Here is a 17,358-nt window from a genome sequence, read left to right as displayed (position 1 = left end):
AAATAATGTAATGTAAATGTCCTCCACACATTTTGTTTGAATTGTTTTCTCAAGATGGAGTCCCTGATAGAAGTTAAAGAATAGCAACATTTTTATGGCTTAGGATGAGGTCTTGCCAACTCTTCAGAAGAATGTACCTTCACACTAGCAACATGTGAATGGATATACTTACTTTAAAGAGACTGTAGACCATTTCTTTGAATTTCTGTACAGTAGTTCCCCTAGTTGGCTTATCAAATAGCACTATTTCTTTCCTTGGTTCCAATTCAGTCCCAAAATCAAGATGAAGTGCTTGTTCCATTTGACATTTCACAACACCTGGTAGATTACCCCAAATCCCTAAATACATCTATGTGAAAAAAGAATGACAAATTACTGTTTAGGCTGAGTAGAAAACTTTACCACTACTCTTCCTCTTATAAAAACACACCAACAAGTAATAAAACATTGAGATTTAGTGTTTTTCTGTAACTTCTAGGTTATAAAAGCAATGCATGCCTATATAAATATATTTTTGACCATGCTCAATTTTATTTTTTCCGATTTTTTAATTGTAAAATATTAAAAACATAAAATTTACCATCTTAACCATTTTTAGTGTACAGCTCAATGGTATTACATTCACAATGTTGTACAGTCATCACCACAATCCTTCTGCAGCACTCTTCATCTTGTAAAATTGAAACTCTATACCAATTAAATAATAACTCTCTGTTCCCCTCCCCCAGCCCCTGGCATCACCATTTTACTCTCTGTCTTTATACTTTTGACTACTCTAAGCATCTCATATAAATGGAACCATACAAAATTTGTCTTTTTGTGACTGCCTTATTTCACTTAGCATTGTGTTCTCAAGATTGATCCATACAGTAGCACGTGTCAGCATTTCCTCCTTTTTATGCTGAATAATAGTCCGTTGTACGGATATAGCACATTTTGCATACCTATTCAACTGCTGATGGACACTTGGATGCTTCCACGTTTTAGCTGTTGTGAATAATGCTGACCTGAACTTGGGTGTACAAATATCTTTTGGAGACTCTGCTTTCAATTTTTTTAGGTTTGTACCCAGAAGTGAAATTGCTGGATCATAAGAACAGTATATTTTAATATTTTGAGGAACTGTTTTCTGCAGTGACTATGCCATTTTACATTCACACCAACAGCGTACAAGGGTTCCAATTTCTCTCCATCCTTGTCAACACTTGTTAATTTCCATTTTTTGATAGTAGCCATCGTAATGGGTGTGAAGTGGTATCTCACTGTGATTTTGATTTGTATTTCCCTAATGATCAAGAGATGCTGAGCATCTTTTTATGTACTTATTGGCCATTTGTATATCTTTTTTTGAGAAATGCCTATTCAAGTCCTTTGTGCATTTTTAAATCTGGTGGTTTTTGTTGTTGAGTTTTAGGAGTTCTCTCTCTCTCTCTTTTTTTTTTTTTAGTAAACTCTATACACAACGTGGGGCACAAATTTATGACCTTGTGATCAAGAGTTACATGCTTTACCAACTGAGCCAGCCAGGTGCCCCAGGAATTCTCTATATATTCTAGATATTAATCCCTATTGGATATATGATTTGCAAATATTTTCTCTCATTCTGTAGATTTGATATTCTTTTGATGCACAAAATTTTTAAATTTTCATGAAGTGCAATTTGTCTCTTTTTCTTTTGTTGCTTGTGCCTTTGGTGTCAGAAGTAAGAAATCATTGCCAAATCCAATGTCATGAAGCTTTTACCCTACATTTTTTCTAAGAGTTTTATGGTTTTAATTCTTACATTTAAGTCTTTGATCTGTTTTGACTTAATTTTTGCATATGGATTAGGTAAGGGTCCCACTTTGTTCTTCTGCATGTGGATATCCAGTTTTCTCAGCACTGTTTGTTGAAAAGACAGTCATTTCTCTATCAAGTGGTCTTAGCACTCTTGTCAAAAATAATTTGACCAAATTTGTGAGGGCTTATTTCTGGGTTCTCTATTGATCTGTATGTCTATCTTCATTTCAGTACACATTGTTTTGATTACTGTAGCTTTGTAGTAAGTTTTGAAATCAGGAAGTATGAGTCCTCCAGCTCTGTAGTTATTTTTCACAATTGTTTTGCTATTTGGGGTCCTTTGAGATTCCATATTAATTTTTGGGTGGGTTTTTATATTTCTGCAAAAAATGTCATCAGGATTTTGATAAGGATTTCACTGAATCTCTGTGTAGATCACTTTGGATAGTATTAACATCTTAACAATACTAAGTCGTCTAATCCATGAACATGGGATATGTTTCCATTTGTTTATATCTTTAATTTCTTTCAGCAATGCTTTGACGTTTTCATTGTACAAGTCCTTCACCTCCCTGGTTAAATTAATTCCTAAGTACTTTGTTCTTTTTGGTGCTACTGTAAATGGAATAATGGAATGGTTTTCTTTTTTTTTTTCTTTTTTAAAAGAGTTAATGTATTTATTTGTGAGAGAGAGCATGAGCAGGGAGGAGAGGGAGAAGCTCCCTAAGAGCAGGGAGCCCAATGCGGGGCTTGGTCCCATTCATGACCTGAGCCGAAGGCAGACGCTTAACAGACTGAGCCACCCAGGAACACCGGAATGGTTTTCTTAATTTTCTTTGTGGATTATTCATTCTTACTGTATAGAAATACAACTTATTTTTGTGTGCTGACTTTGTTTCCAGCTACTTTGCTGAATTCATTTATTAGCTCTAACAACTTTTTCCTACATAAAAGGTTTTTCTACTCCCCATAAAAGGTTTCCTACTCCCATGATCTACAGAAAAGATCATGTCATCTGCAAACAGATATAATTTTACTTTTTCCTTTCTAATTTGGGTGCCTTTTAGTTCTGTTTCTTGTCTAACTGATTTGGCTAGAACTTCCAGTATTATGTTGACTGAATACAAGTGGCAAAAGTGGGCATCCTTGCCTTGTTCCTGATTTTAGAGGAAAAGCTTTCAGACTTTAACCACTGAATATGATATTAGCTATGGGTTTTTCATATATGGATTTTATTATGTTGAGGTAGTTGCTTTCTATTCCTATTTATTGAGTTTTTATCATGAAAGTATACTGAATTTTGTCAAATACTTTTCCTGAGTCAACTGAGATGATCCTGTTGGATTTTTTTTCTTCATTCCGTTGATGTGTAGTGTATTAAAATGATTGACTTTTGTCTGTTGAAACATCCTGGCATTCCAGGAATAAATCCCATTTGGTTGTGGTGTATGATCTTTTTTTTTTTTTTTTTTAAGATTTTATTTATTTATTTGACAGAGACAGCCAGCGAGAGAGGGAACACAAGCAGAGGGAGTGGGAGAGGAAGAAGCAGGCTCCTAGGGGGGCAGGGAGCCCAATGTGGGGCTTGATCCCAGGACCCTGGGATCACGCCCTGGGCCAAAGGCTGCCGCTTAATGACTGAGCCACCCAGGCGCCCCTGGCGTATGATCTTTTTATTTTTTTTATTTTTTATTTTTTTAAAATTTTATTTATTTATTCGACAGGATAGAGACAGCCAGCGAGAGAGGGAACACAAGCAGGGGGAGTGGGAGAGGAAGAAGCAGGCTCATAGCGGAAGAGCCTGATGTGGGGCTCGATCCCATAACGCCGGGATCACGCCCTGAGCTGAAGGCAGACGCTTAACCGCTGTGCCACCCAGGCGCCCCTGGTGTATGATCTTTTTAATATGCTTAATTCGGTTTGGTAATATTTTGCTGAGGATTTTGCATTAATGTACACAAAGTCTGTAGATTTCTTTCCTTGTACATGTGCCTTTATCTGGCTTGGTATCAGGGTAATGCTGGCCTCACAGAATGAGTCAGGAAGTATTTCCTCTTTTCAATTTTTTGGAAAAGGTTGAGAAGGATTTAAATGTTTGGTAGAATTCACCAGTGAAGGCAACAGGCTCAGGGCTTTTCTTGTTGGGAAACTCTTGATTACTGCTTCCTAGTTATAGGTCTATTCAGATTTTCTATTGATAGGCTTTCTGATTCTAGGAATTTGTCCATTTCATCTAGGTTATCTAACTTGTTGGTGCACAATTGTTCATAGTACTCTCATATAATCCTTTGTATTTCTGTAGAATCAGTAATGTCCCCACTTCATTCCTGATTTTAATAATTTGAGCCTTCTCTTTTTTTCTTAGACCATCTAGCTAAAGGTTTGTCAATTTTGTTGATCTTTTCCAAGAACCAACTTGTGGTTTCATTGATTTTTCTCTATTGTTTTTCTAGTCTCCATTTCATTTATCTCTGCTGTAAATTGTATTATTTATTTCCTCCTGCTAGCTTTGGGTTTAGTTTGTTCTTTTTCAAGTTCCTTAAATTGTAAAGTTAGCTTGTTGATTTGATATCTTTCTTGTTTCTTAATGTAAACATTTATAGCTATAAATACATTTTTTTAAAAGTCACATTACACAGAAAGATGAAAGGCAAAACTCTTTTGTTTCCGTTTCCCTAATCCCATACCCCAGAATTAGTCACTATTAATTAATATAGGATCCATAAGGGAAGTAATCTTATCTATCTTAATCATCACTGAATTCCTAATAACTAAACAATGTCTGGAATATACTGGGAATAGGGATTAATAAACATCTGTTGGATGAGTAAATCAAAGCATACAAAATCGAAGTATATAAAATTTCCTAATGCTCTGGTTCAAGAATTCTTTTAATAATGCTTTCATTTAAGGTAAAATTAGAGTGTACCATCATTCTGGAATGTTTATTCATAATGTCCATACCTGATTGTTGGGCTTGGTGGATAAGCATTTCCCAAAGTAAAGAGTTTCTGTAACACAAAGGCTATTACAGGCAGGCCCATCAATAACTCCAGTCTTGTACTTGTCACACTAAAAACCAGGAAACAAAAAAGTAGTTAATAGAAAAATGTTTATAAAGAAGAAACATAATAAAGACAATGTAAGGAGGTATCTGTATTCTTTAAGATGAAGTTCTATAATGAAAGAACTCAGGCTCTGGATTTGGACAGACGTGAATTTGAATCCAAGCTCTGTTCTTACCAGCTACATGATGAGAGACCTTGCTAGGACTAGGGTGTGCATAGAATTTGGAAGCTATTTTTCCCACTTAACATGGTCTGAGGTGGTATGGTACCTGCTCTAAGATCAGAGACACTCTTTTAAAAAGTGGCTCTGGTTTTAAAATAAAAAATTAAAGTTTAAAATACCAAAATGTTGGGGCACCTGGTTGGCTCAATCTGTTAACCATCTGCCTTCGGTTCAGGTCATGATCCCAGGGTTCTGGGATGGAGCTCCCTGCTCAGCAGGGAGTCTGCTTCTCTCTCTCTCCCTCTGCCCCTCCCCCTCCACTCATTCTGTCTCTCACTTTCTCTTTCTCAAATAAAATCTTTTTTAAAAATACCGAAATATTTAAAAATAACAAAACAAAATTACCTCTGTCATCTGGTCATTCTTGAGATCACCCAAAAACAAGAAAATAAGAAAAATAAACACAAACTCCATCGTTGATAATGTACCAAGGTAACCCTAAGGCACAATTAGTGAGGATGGCCTACGAAATTCAGTGAAAATTCACCAGAGTCCAGAGTATGTTGGGATTAAACACCTGCTGTGACTTTATTCTCAGTGTTGGCATAGCACCAAAGAGGCAGTACGCCTGAGGAGCAGAACCGTCACCTGATTTACAGTGAAGGCTTAAGGGGCACAAGCTGTGGGAACTTTTGACTCTGGCATCACGAAGTAGTGGGACAGGGCAGTGCTGAATGATAAATTCCTTAAAAACGTTATCTAAGTTAGAGGCAGGCTGTTAATGAAACGGGTTGAGGGAGAGTATATTATGAGCGTCTGCTGGGGAGATAATACCGGCTAAGCCAATCTGTGTGAGTATTTTTGTCTCTATGTTTCTCCTTTTTTCTCTTTCTCACACATGACCCACATACACACAAACTCTGGGCCATAGCAGCCTCACTATTAGTACAATTCACTGCTCCAGTTGCTTCCTGCAAATAGCTGGTTGAGGAAGAACTCTTTTCATTCAATAATGAGTAATAACCAAAGGAAGATAAGATCTATACAGCAAATCCACACACACACACACACACACAAAAAGGAGGAAAGGACATGAAAAGCTAATGTTATAAAAAGACATTTTCCAGAAAAATGTTGCCATGAAGCGGACCAAACATAATGCCGTGAATTCAAAGGACTTAATGAAACAGCTTAAAAAACAAGACGTCAAAGCAGAAGAAATGATGATGAGACAACAGAAGGAAATGTAAAATAAGCTAGCAGAAGTCAGAAAGGAAGAAAAGGAAAAACATCCTAGGTATTAAAACCACATTATAAGTGGGGGCAGGGGAAAGAGGCACAGATGACAACACAGTTAAGACTTCAATGAGGGCTAGGTTAAGAAAAGTGAGAAAATGGCAATGGAAATTTAAAAGAACTAAAAATAATTTGAGACAAAATTATAGATACAGAAGACAAAGGATATCCAGCATGTCCACATGAGGGAGAACAGAACAAGTAGAAACGAAAAAATATTCAAAGTAGAATTCAAGGCAACTTCATGTAAGTGAAAAGACTATAGATTGAAAGTGTCCCAAGAAAACTGACACAGAATGACCCTTGTGACCTATCCCATTGAATTTTACTAGACTTCAAAAATAAATAATCCTTTGAGCGTTCAGACAAAAAGATCAAGGCACCTTTAAAGGAAAATAAATCAGATTGGCCTCAGATTTCTCCACGGCCACATCAATGGTAGATAATGGTGCAATGCCAGCAAAGTCTTTGAGAAAGGAAGTGTGACTTGCCTGGATCTTAATTTTTCATTTTTTAAAGGGGATATGAATAATACTTGACTTATAGCATAATTATGAAGGGGCCATCTGGCTGGCTCAGTTGGTAGAACATGTGACTCTTGATCTCAGGGTCATGAGTTCAAGCCTCATGCTGGGCATAGAGCTTCCTTAAAAAAATATAAATAATAAAATTATAGCATTATTATGAGGTAAAATGATATAATAATGAGTACAGATCACCCGTGATTTTAGTAAGTGCGCAACAGTAGGTACTATTATTTTACATATTTAAACTTTCAAGTAAAAGGCATCAATGTTTTTGAACATATAAGGATTAGAAAGTAGAACTCCCATTAATGTCTCTTAAAGAACGGCCAGAGAATGGATTTTAGGTAACGAAGACATGAACAGAGAACCTGAGCGTGGAAGCCAGCTGAAATACCGGATCGGGATGAAAACAACCCTGGGAATCTACTTTGTAATAATTAATAAGATCTCAGATAATTACTAGATGCTTATTATATGTCAGGCACTATTCTAGTGCTATACTTTGATTATCATGAAAACAAACCAGTGAGGCAGAACCTATTGTTATATACATTGTAAAAACAAGGAAACGATGATCTGTTAAGTAACTTGCTCAAGGTCACACACCTAAAAAATGATAAAGACAAAATTCCAACCTAGGCAGTCTGGTTCCAGTTCTCATTCTCATAATAACTACTGAATATTAATAGTTCAGAATGTTAATATTATAAACTATACCAGTAAAAGTAATAAAATTAACAAAAACCAAGAAGGGAAGATATAAGAAGACAGAAGTTGGCAAAAGGATTGATCTCTTTATCTTTAATATTCAATGTCAAAAGATAACATTTACGTCTTATAAATCAAATAACAGAGACAGAAGTGTATTCAGAAGTATACCAATGATCACAAGAAGAACTAATAATAATAAGGTATTGATTAAAACTAGGTGGAGCAAAGGAGATGAGATGAACGGAATTATAATTTTGTCACTGCTTATAATAAGTATACTTGGTCTAAAGAAATAAAGTACATTTTTAAAAGTTACATTATAAAAAGCTAAACACTAGAAGAGCTAAATAGAGAACACAAACCTTAGTTATCAGAAAGAACACACATAAAACAAATATACACCATCTAGAGAAAGATACAAACCAAATGAATCCTTAAAAACAGAAAGTAGGTCATAAAATGTGCTACACAACTAAGTCGTATCTTTAAATGTCAGTGGGATAAGCTCATCTACTGAAAGAAAAATATCCTCAGAAAACAGTGTCAAAAAAGTTGAAAATAAAGGACAGTACAGGTATACTAGGCAAATGCAAGGAAAACACAATGAAGTCACAATCTTATACCAGATGAGGTTGAAGTCAGAGGTGGAGAAAGCATTAAAAAAGATTGGGGGAAAAAAGGCTCTTTATAATGATAAAACATACGAGCCATAACAAAGATATTACATTCATGAGTTTCTATAAGGCAAGTAAAGTAGAATTAAAATTCATTAAGCAAAATCTATAAGAAATAGAAAAAGAAATAAACAAAAAGGCATTAGAGTAGGAGACCCTAGTTCACTGTTCTTAGTCCATGACAGATCAAGAACTCTGTGAAGAAAGGATATAGAAGAACTAAAAAACCTGACTAATCAAGTAGATCTAAATGCCTTGAGAACAGACTTTTCAAATGCCCATGAAACACAAAATTAGACCAAAGCCTTAATACATTCCACTTAGTAGAAATGGCAGAAACGGTATTCTCCAATCACAATATGATAAAACTGAGAATTAACAAAACATCTATCCATACATAATTAAATGTTATTTTAATTCTTGAAAGTCCAAATTGAAATTTTCAGTATCTAGGAACTGATAATAACTGAAACTGAACAAAAACTGAAAACAAAACTAATGATAAAATCAAAGAACTTAAAGAAGAACACCATCTTAATTATGTTAATAAAGAGCAAAGAACAAAACAAATTAATTAAAAATTCAAGAAATTAGAAAAAAATTAATCCAAAGAAAGCAGAAAGAAGGAATTAACCAATATAAAATAACAATACAAAGTTATGGTATGTTCCTGTAGTTGCAAGAATTTCTCTGTCCTTCATCTCTCAATCTTTGCTTTAGATCTCTTGCTCTTTTCTGGTTTCTGCAATTACCTTTTGATGGTTCTTCATCAGAATTCTCCTTGTCTGTCTGGTTCCCTCAGTCTGATGACATGATGCTACTCACAGATCAATCTTACCCAGCTCTGGTTCTTGGAATCGTGAAACCTATTCGACGGCCAACACTGGGCTTCTCTTGTGTGGGATAGGGATTGTGGATAATTTCTTGAGCCCTTCATTTTGGGGGCTTAAATTTTTCATTGATCCCAAGGAAATAGCCAAAGCACAGTCGGGTCTGTTAAGTACTCAATTCTTGAAGAGGCCCTCCTACCAACACTTTCTACAGCTTGCTGTGAGGATAAGGATAGCCATGGTAGAGATGGAGAGCCCTGCCCGTGTGAAGAAGTAAGTGCCAACACCCAGAAGCTGTTGCTCTTCAGCTGTCACTACCAGAGAAGTTCCTGAAGCCCTGACCGTGCCTGCTCTCTCCTGCAGACCTGGCTGTAACCAAGAACATGAGGTTTCATTTTCATAGGAGGAGCAGAGCAATCTGTTTCCTAGACTCAAGTTTGAGGGGGACCACATGGGAGATGCTCAGTACTTTCTTCCCCAGGTCAACCTCTGGAGATCTTTAGGGAATGCAGAACCATCTGTTTGGTATCTTTGCTTGTAATAGATGGCCAGCAATTTCCCTGGCATGTGTCTTCACTGAGGCAAAGGCGGTGGGCGTTCTGAGGCCTTACTCAGGAGCTGGAGTGAAACCTCCTAGAGGTACAGGTTAGAGTTTCTAGTGAATTTAGATCACATAGACCACATCCTCTGACCACAAAGAAATAAGAAATCAACAATAAAAATAATGTAAATATAAACACAGACAAGTTAAGAAACTAAAAAGCACATTCCTAAATATTTTGTGGATTAAAGGAGAAATCACAATGCAGAATATTTGGAACTGAACAGCAACAAAAGTATACATAATAAAACTTGTGAGATGCAGCTAAAGCAGTTCTTAGAGGGAAATTTACAGCTTTAAATGCAATGATGAAAAACCAACTGACTGAATATAAATAGTAAGCACTCAACTAAAGAGGCTTAAAAAGACCCCAACAATAACAGAGTAAACCTCCAAAAGAAGTAGAAAAAAAAAAAAAGAAGAAATAAAAAAAGAAAGAGATCAATAATACCAAAAACTACTTCTTTGAAAACTTTAACAAAGGAGATAAACCTTTAACAAGACTGATCATGAGAAAAAGAGAAGGCACAAATAAAGATTATTAGGAAAGAAAAGGGTAGTGATAGTGAATATAAACGACACTATGGCAATACATTTGAAATGAATAATTTTTCTAGAAAAATAGAAACAATAGAAAATGATGCAAGAAGAAACAGAAAATCTGAATAAAACCAGTAAACATTAAAAAATTGAATCCATAATGAAAAATCTTTCCCTCTAAAAACAGCAGGTCAAGGTATAGTCTGGGAGGCCCTCAGGGTGCCAGCCAGGATGTAGTACTGTTTGTAAGTGGAAAATGGGTAACAACGCAAATGACCATTAGCAGGAGAATGGCTGAATAAAATGAAGTGTATTCACTGTGAAATACTATAGTAATTAAAATGAAAGAACTCAGGCTTGGGGAACACTCTTGTGCTGTTGGTGGACATGCAAACTGCTTCAACCACTCTGAAGAACAGTATGGAGATTCCTCAAAAAGTTAAAACTAGAACTACCCTATGATCCAGCAATTGCACCACTAAGTATTTACTCAAAGGATACAAAAATACACATTCGAAGGACATGCACCCTGATTTTATAGTACATTATCAACAATAGCCAAACTATGGAAAGTGCCCAAATGTCCACTGACTGATGAATGGATAAAGAAGATGTGTGTGCACGTGCATGTGTGTGTGTGCAGACACGCACACATGTATATAATTATATATCTATACATACATATGTATACATTATACATATGATGGAATATTATTCAGCCCTCAAAAAGAATGAAATCTTGCCATTTGCAATGACAGGGATGGAGCTACGGTGTATTATGCTAAGCAAAATAAGTCAATCAGAGGAAAATACCGTATGATTTCACTCATACGTGGAATTTAAGAAACAAAATGGAAGAACATTCAGGAGGAGGAAAGGAGAGAGAGGAAAACAAATCACGAGAGACTCAACTACTGAGAACAAACTAAGAGCTGATGGAGGGAGGTGGGTGAGGGATGGGATAGATGGGTAGTGGGTATTAAGGAGGGCACCTGTTAGGAAAAGCATTGGTGTTATATGTAAATTATGAACCACTGAACTCTACTCTTGAAACCAATATTAAACTATCAGGTGTCAACTAACTAGAATTTAAATTTAAAAAAAGAAAGAGCTTAAGGTTACATAGATCAACATGGAAAAATGCTGAAAACAATGTCAAGTAGAAAAAGTTACAAAATGATATGTGCAGTTTAGTATCAATTCAAGTTTAGAAACATACAAAGCAATGCTATATATTGTTTATGTACCCATATGTACATGGTGAAAGTATGAAAACATGATGGTAGGTCTCAAATCAAATTCAAGAGGTGGTTACCCCTGGGGAGGAGGGAGGAGAATACCAGGGAGGATACAGAGAGCTTCAGTTGTACCTGCCATGCTTTTTTCTTTTAAAAATGAAGCAAATGTGGCAAAAGCTTGCTACCTAGATGGTAGGTATATGGGTATTTGTCATATTGTTTTCTATATGTCAACATTACTCTAAGAGCTTTTTGTGTTTATCTCTTTAATCTTTACAACCTCCCTAAAAAATAGATATTACCATCATCTCCATTTTATTGATAAGGAAACTAAGACAAGAGAGGTAAGAAATTTGCAGAGCAGGTTAGTGGTGGTGCTGGAATCTGAAGCCAGAGTATCTGCCTGCAGAGCCTGTGCTTTTAATTAGCCATTGGGGTAAAAGCACCAGAATTACTTAATCTTGGAGAGGAGCACGTGGGCAGGTTTAATAACGCCTGGGTTGGATGCTCGTCCACAGTGTTCCTACTAAGGGGCTCTGGTCACTTTCATTCCCTCTGCACAAGCAACTCAACGTAGGGACAGGACGTTCATCTTTGTTTCCTTAGGACTTGCTTAATGCCTGACACATAATTAAATGTGCATAAAAAGTACTTGCCGAATGAAAGAATGAACTGTATTCTGGGTATTTATGCAGAAATAGCACATTCTATTATGAACAGCTTCTGGAGTAGGACTTAAAGAGCTATTTGCTTCAAATGTCCTGATCTTTGGCTCCCGAATCTAGAGGAACACTCTACTATAACCCTGCCCCAGGTAAAGATTTAGACGTGGCCCTTTCTACAACACCCATCTTCCAGTGGATAATCTTGAGACTGTGTATTTCCTTCCTGATCCTACATCCTTCCTCCCTTCTTTCCTTATACTCCCAAATCTAACATCATTTACGTTCATGTTATCCTCCCTGTGGAAAGTAAGATGATTCAAAGGCAGAGCCAAGGTCAAATTCATCTTTGAACCTCCCCTTTCTAGCACACAGAAAAGAGTTTAGTATTTTAAGTGTTCAGTAAATGTTTATCAAATAACCATGACTTTATTATGATGATGATGTATGTTAGTCACGATACAGTAAGTAAATCACTAGTTTTTGATGTAGTGTTCCATGATTCATCGAATAGCCATGATTAAAAAAACATAGTAGTTTTGATTTTAAACCTTACTGGGGATAAAATTAATACTTTTCTATAATGCATTAAATGTTTTAAAAAAAGAATAAATTAGTATCTTATTGGTAAACTGTTAAGCAGTGAAGACAAGTCTGACATTCAGCTACAAGAATCAGATTCCTGTTTTGAACTAAGGCCTCAAGCCAACCCTGCATCAGAGAGGCAGGCACAAAGAACAGGCTCTTCAACTTGTGGCTTCCATCATAAACCAAAGGCAAATTTCCCATGTGCTTATATGAAAAGTACGGTTGGCCACATACAGTTTTGTTTGTTTTTTCAGGCATGGCCATACACACTAACTATGATCACTTTTAGTAATACGATCTCCTAACTAAAAAGACACAGATTATAAATAAATTCAACTTTACAACAGGATACTCAGCAGAAAATATTAAAGGTTTTTCCAGTCTTGCGATTTTATTACTAGGAGGATTCTACGGCACATCCTGCCTTTGTCTGCACATACCTGGTAGTACCAGGAGATGGCACTCTTCAGCTACAGTTTACGAAACCCTCTGGCGCCGAAGGGGTCATTTCATGAACTGTGGAAACTGTACCTCAAGGGGCAATAACAACGAACAGATGTATAAGTACTAGGTTTTAAATCATTTTCTGAGATCCGTGTTCTAAAAATGTATTTTAGACAATCTTGCCAATTTTTCCTTAGGAAAAAACAGCAGAGTTGGGTTGCCTGAAAATTCTCCAAGTCTAGTCAGCACCCTTTCCAATTCTCCACATCCGCTATTTTAATCTTCACCATTCTCTGCACTCTCACTGCATCGTCAACCTCTCTCTTTTTCCCTCTTTCCTGAATTCTTTCTCTCAGCCATTAACTGTGCTCATCACACACCCTTTTCCTCTCCCTACATGCATGCATTTGCACACACACACAAGAACCTTCTCCGCGCTCTCCTTCGCTTCTGTTACAACGTCTGTAATCCACTTTAAAATTCTTCAGCAGACACAGTGTGATGTTTGTGTGTTTGTAGTCCAGGAAGGTCCAGGGCTCCGCAAGAGTCCTCATCAGGTAATAAAGCAGCACACACCCCGAGGCAACTACTGCACATGCTTCTATTGTCCGTATCTTAAGACGGATCCATTTCTGGGATTTTGTTAATTAGCAAATTAGGATCATATTGGTGAAATTTTTAGCTCGTGGAATATCACAGTGAATGTTAGAAATGGACCGAGTGTGGCAACCAAATTACTTCCTTAATATCCTTCGAAGCTTTTTCTTCTCCTCCATTCCCACCACCTATGCCATGGTTGAAGCCCCGACTGCTTTGTGCCTGGATTACTGTAACCACCATAAAACTGGTCTCCCTGCCTATGATGCCCCCTATCCAACCTACCCACCCTCCGCAACTGATGAAATTCTTCTGAAACACTTATCTGACTACTTGCTTCCCTACTTAAGGGGCACCCGGGTGGCTCAGTTGGTTAACTGCCTGTCCTGGGACCAGAGTCCTGGGATTGAGCCCCATGTAGGGCTCACTGCTCAGCGGAGAACCTCATTCTCCCTCTCCCTGCCGCCTCCCCGCCCCTCGCAGCCCCTGGCTTATGCTCTGGCCCCTTGCTCTCTCTCAAATAAATACATAAATAGAAAGAAAGAAAGAAAGAAAGAAAGAAAGAAAGAAAGAAAGAAAGAAAGAAAGAAAGAAAAGAAAAGAAAAGAAAAGAAAAGAAAAGAAAAGAAAAGAAAAGAAAGAGAAAGAAAAGAAAGGAAAACTTCTACTGACTTTGTACTGCCCTGAGGATAAAAGGCAAACTCCTTAACAGGACATACGTGGGCTTTTATGGTTTTGACTGTGCTAATGTGACCTCAGTAAACTGCTCCTCATGCTCTCTGCTCTAGCCAGGAGCTTCCTGGAACATAGCATTCTTTCCTATCTTTATATCTATGCACATGCCTCCTTCTGCTTGTAATGTTCTATCCTTCAAAATCCAGTTAAGAGACAACCTCTTCCAGAAAGTCTTCTAGGATGTTCTTGGTTAGACTGCCCAGTGAAATATTGCATGGGACACACTTATATTGAAAAATTAGTTGCTTATTGGCAATACTTGGGATATACTTATACTCAAAATATAAACTCATTGTTTGTTTTAAATTAAAATTTAACTGGGCATCCTGTTTTTGTGTTTGTCTGTTTTGCTAAATTTAGCAACCCAACTCCCAGTCTCAATTATGTGCTTCTTGTTTATTTTTCCATATCCTCTACTAGTCTGTAAGCATCTTCAGGGCGGGGACATGTCTTATCTCTGTATCTGGCAGTTCTAGCAAGCGCTGGTAAGCACATAACTAAAATAACATGGTGTTTTACTGTTGGTTTGTTTCTTCTAAACTGGCTTTAACCCTCAGTCTCTTTACTGCTTCTCAGAATTATGCTAATAGTAACAAGACCACCTGTTTCAGAATTACAGTGACCACCACATGTTCTAAGAGAGTGCAATGTAACACACAAATGACACCAGAAATGCTACTATAACCAGTAACATTCTTCTTTTTTTTTTTTTTTAAAGATTTTATTTATTTAGTTGACAGAGCCAGCCAGCGAGAGAGGGAGCACAAGCAGGGGGAGTGCGAGAGGAAGAAGCAGGCTCATAGCGGAGGAGCCTGATGTGGGGCCCGATCCCATAACGCCGGGATCACGCCCTGAGCCAAAGGCAGACGCTTACCGACTGCACCACCCAGGCGCCCCCAGTAACATTATTCTTAGAATAGGGCTTATGTTTGTTAAGATTTGAAATAAACTTGTTTAGTAAATATTTTTCTGTAAATTCACCAAGAAGAGATTGGTAATCTAATTGAAACGGGCATAAAAGAAAATGATACTTTTAATAGGAAAAGGAAAAAGGAAAAAATTAAACTTATACTCTGGAAAAGGAAAAAAAATAAGGAAAAATTAAGCTTATCCTCTGAAAACTGGAGGTTCCAAGTGGATTCATCTCATATATTTTAAAAACAGAGGATAATGGCACAAAATGAACCTCCAGAGTCAAATAATAATTTTGGTCCTAAGCAAATGCAAAGCTAAGTGAAATAATTATGTATTACTATCTAATTAAAACCATAGTTCTAAATATTACTAAATTTAGTATATGTTAAGCTACTTGCTTTTTGTTTTTTCTTTTAAGATTTTATTTATTTATTTGACAGAGAGAGACAGCGAGAGAGGGAACACACGCAAAGGGAGTGTGAGAGGGAAAAACAGGCTTCCCACGGAGCAGGGAGCCCAATTCAGAGTTTGATCCCAGGACCCTGGGATCATGACCTGAGCTGAAGGCAGACGGTTAATGGCTGAGCCACCCAAGTGCCCCTAAGCTAGTTGTTTTAACTAACAAATCATTATCTCTAGAAATTAGGTCTTAAAAGAGACTGTAATAAAATTTAGGGGCTCTTTCATTTTTTATTGCTCCCAAGTTAAAGCATGTGCTCTCTCTCTAAAGAAAAGAAAAGAAAAGAAAAAAGAAAAGGGGTGCCTTGGGTGGCTCATTCGGTTAAGCATCCGACTCTTGATTTCTACGCAGGTCATGATTTCAGGGTAGTGAGATGATGCCCCACGTCAGGCTCCATGCTGGGCCTGGAGTCTGCTTCAGATTTTCTCTCCCTCTGCCCCTCCCCCCCAATCCCCTACTCTCACTCTCTTTTTCTCTCTCTCTCTCAAATAAATGAATGAATGAATGAATGAAGCATGTGCTCATGTAATGCAAAAGTTCACTAGAATGGCAGTGAGTGATTCCTCATTATTATCCAGATAGAACCTCAAAACAGTCTCAATCATACAGGAACATGCCAGAAATATCATTACTAAACAATGTTGTCCTGAAAATTGTATAGAAGAAAACTTTCTCTCCCTCCTCCCTACTCTATTTTTCTTTTTTAAAGAACCCAGCAAACTACACAAACGGTGCAAAATTTCTTTATGGTTAGGCACCAAATAGGATTTGCTGAAATAATGAGTGAATCAGTGATTTCTATAATCAGAGAAAATGTTCAATGAGTTATACAACATATTATAATTAGCTTGGTGGATAAAAGAAAAAAAAGCCCAACCGGAAAAAAATAGATCCTTCCAAGCACATCTAATTAGGGTTAGTTAGTGGTTGCCCTCAGTTTCAGAGAAAGCTGCCTTTAAACAAAGAAGAGCAGAACACAGTTCTCAGTGCTCACAACTTCCACAAGTTAACCTTGGCTTCCCAAGATACACCACCCCCACTGTATTTCCTTCTCAAAGTTTTAAAAGCCTAGTATTTAAAAGGCTATTATGCATTTCACTGGAATCAAGCTCTAAATAATGGATGTGACAGTGGAAAGTATACTTTTATTAAAAACCGAACATAAGAAACTTTAATTCAAACTGTAAATCAATGTACGACGTACAGAATTAATTCCAGTTTTGGCTCCTAGCTTCCTGGAAGCTTAGATAAGTTAAGAATCCCATTAACCGTATAATACCTTTTAATAAAAATTATCCATTGGTTGAGAAAACGTCTCAGGTAAATAATACTAATGTTCTATAGTGATTTCCAATGCTGAAATTATGAGAAATATACTTGATTACTAAATTAGACTAATTCACACAGAGTACATAATTTATAGGAAATACATATCTGATTTGATCAACATTCTAAATATGTTTTTAAAACTTACTATAAAAAGACAAAAGAAGAAGATATGTTAATTTATAGGCAGCCAAATGGCCCACC

General features: G+C 36.9%; 1 protein-coding gene across 2 annotated transcripts in view; it reads right to left on the bottom strand.

Moving 5' to 3' along the window:
- DIPK1A (divergent protein kinase domain 1A) overlaps nt 1-17,358 on the bottom strand; it is a 108,720-nt gene that overhangs the window by 4,671 nt on the left and 86,691 nt on the right. For both annotated transcript variants that reach the window (XM_026497608.4, XM_026497607.4), the window contains exons 3-4: nt 4,744-4,851; nt 173-349 (exon numbers count right to left, since the gene is read on the bottom strand). In XM_026497608.4, the coding sequence (XP_026353393.1) occupies nt 173-349; nt 4,744-4,851 (285 nt within the window). The remainder of the gene's footprint in view (nt 1-172; nt 350-4,743; nt 4,852-17,358) is intronic.

This window comes from Ursus arctos, unplaced genomic scaffold, assembly GCF_023065955.2.
Source record: "Ursus arctos isolate Adak ecotype North America unplaced genomic scaffold, UrsArc2.0 scaffold_12, whole genome shotgun sequence".
Classification (NCBI taxonomy): Eukaryota; Metazoa; Chordata; class Mammalia; order Carnivora; family Ursidae; genus Ursus; species Ursus arctos.
The sequence above is the reverse complement of the archived record's forward strand: the minus strand, read 5'-3'. Positions and strand labels throughout refer to the sequence as shown.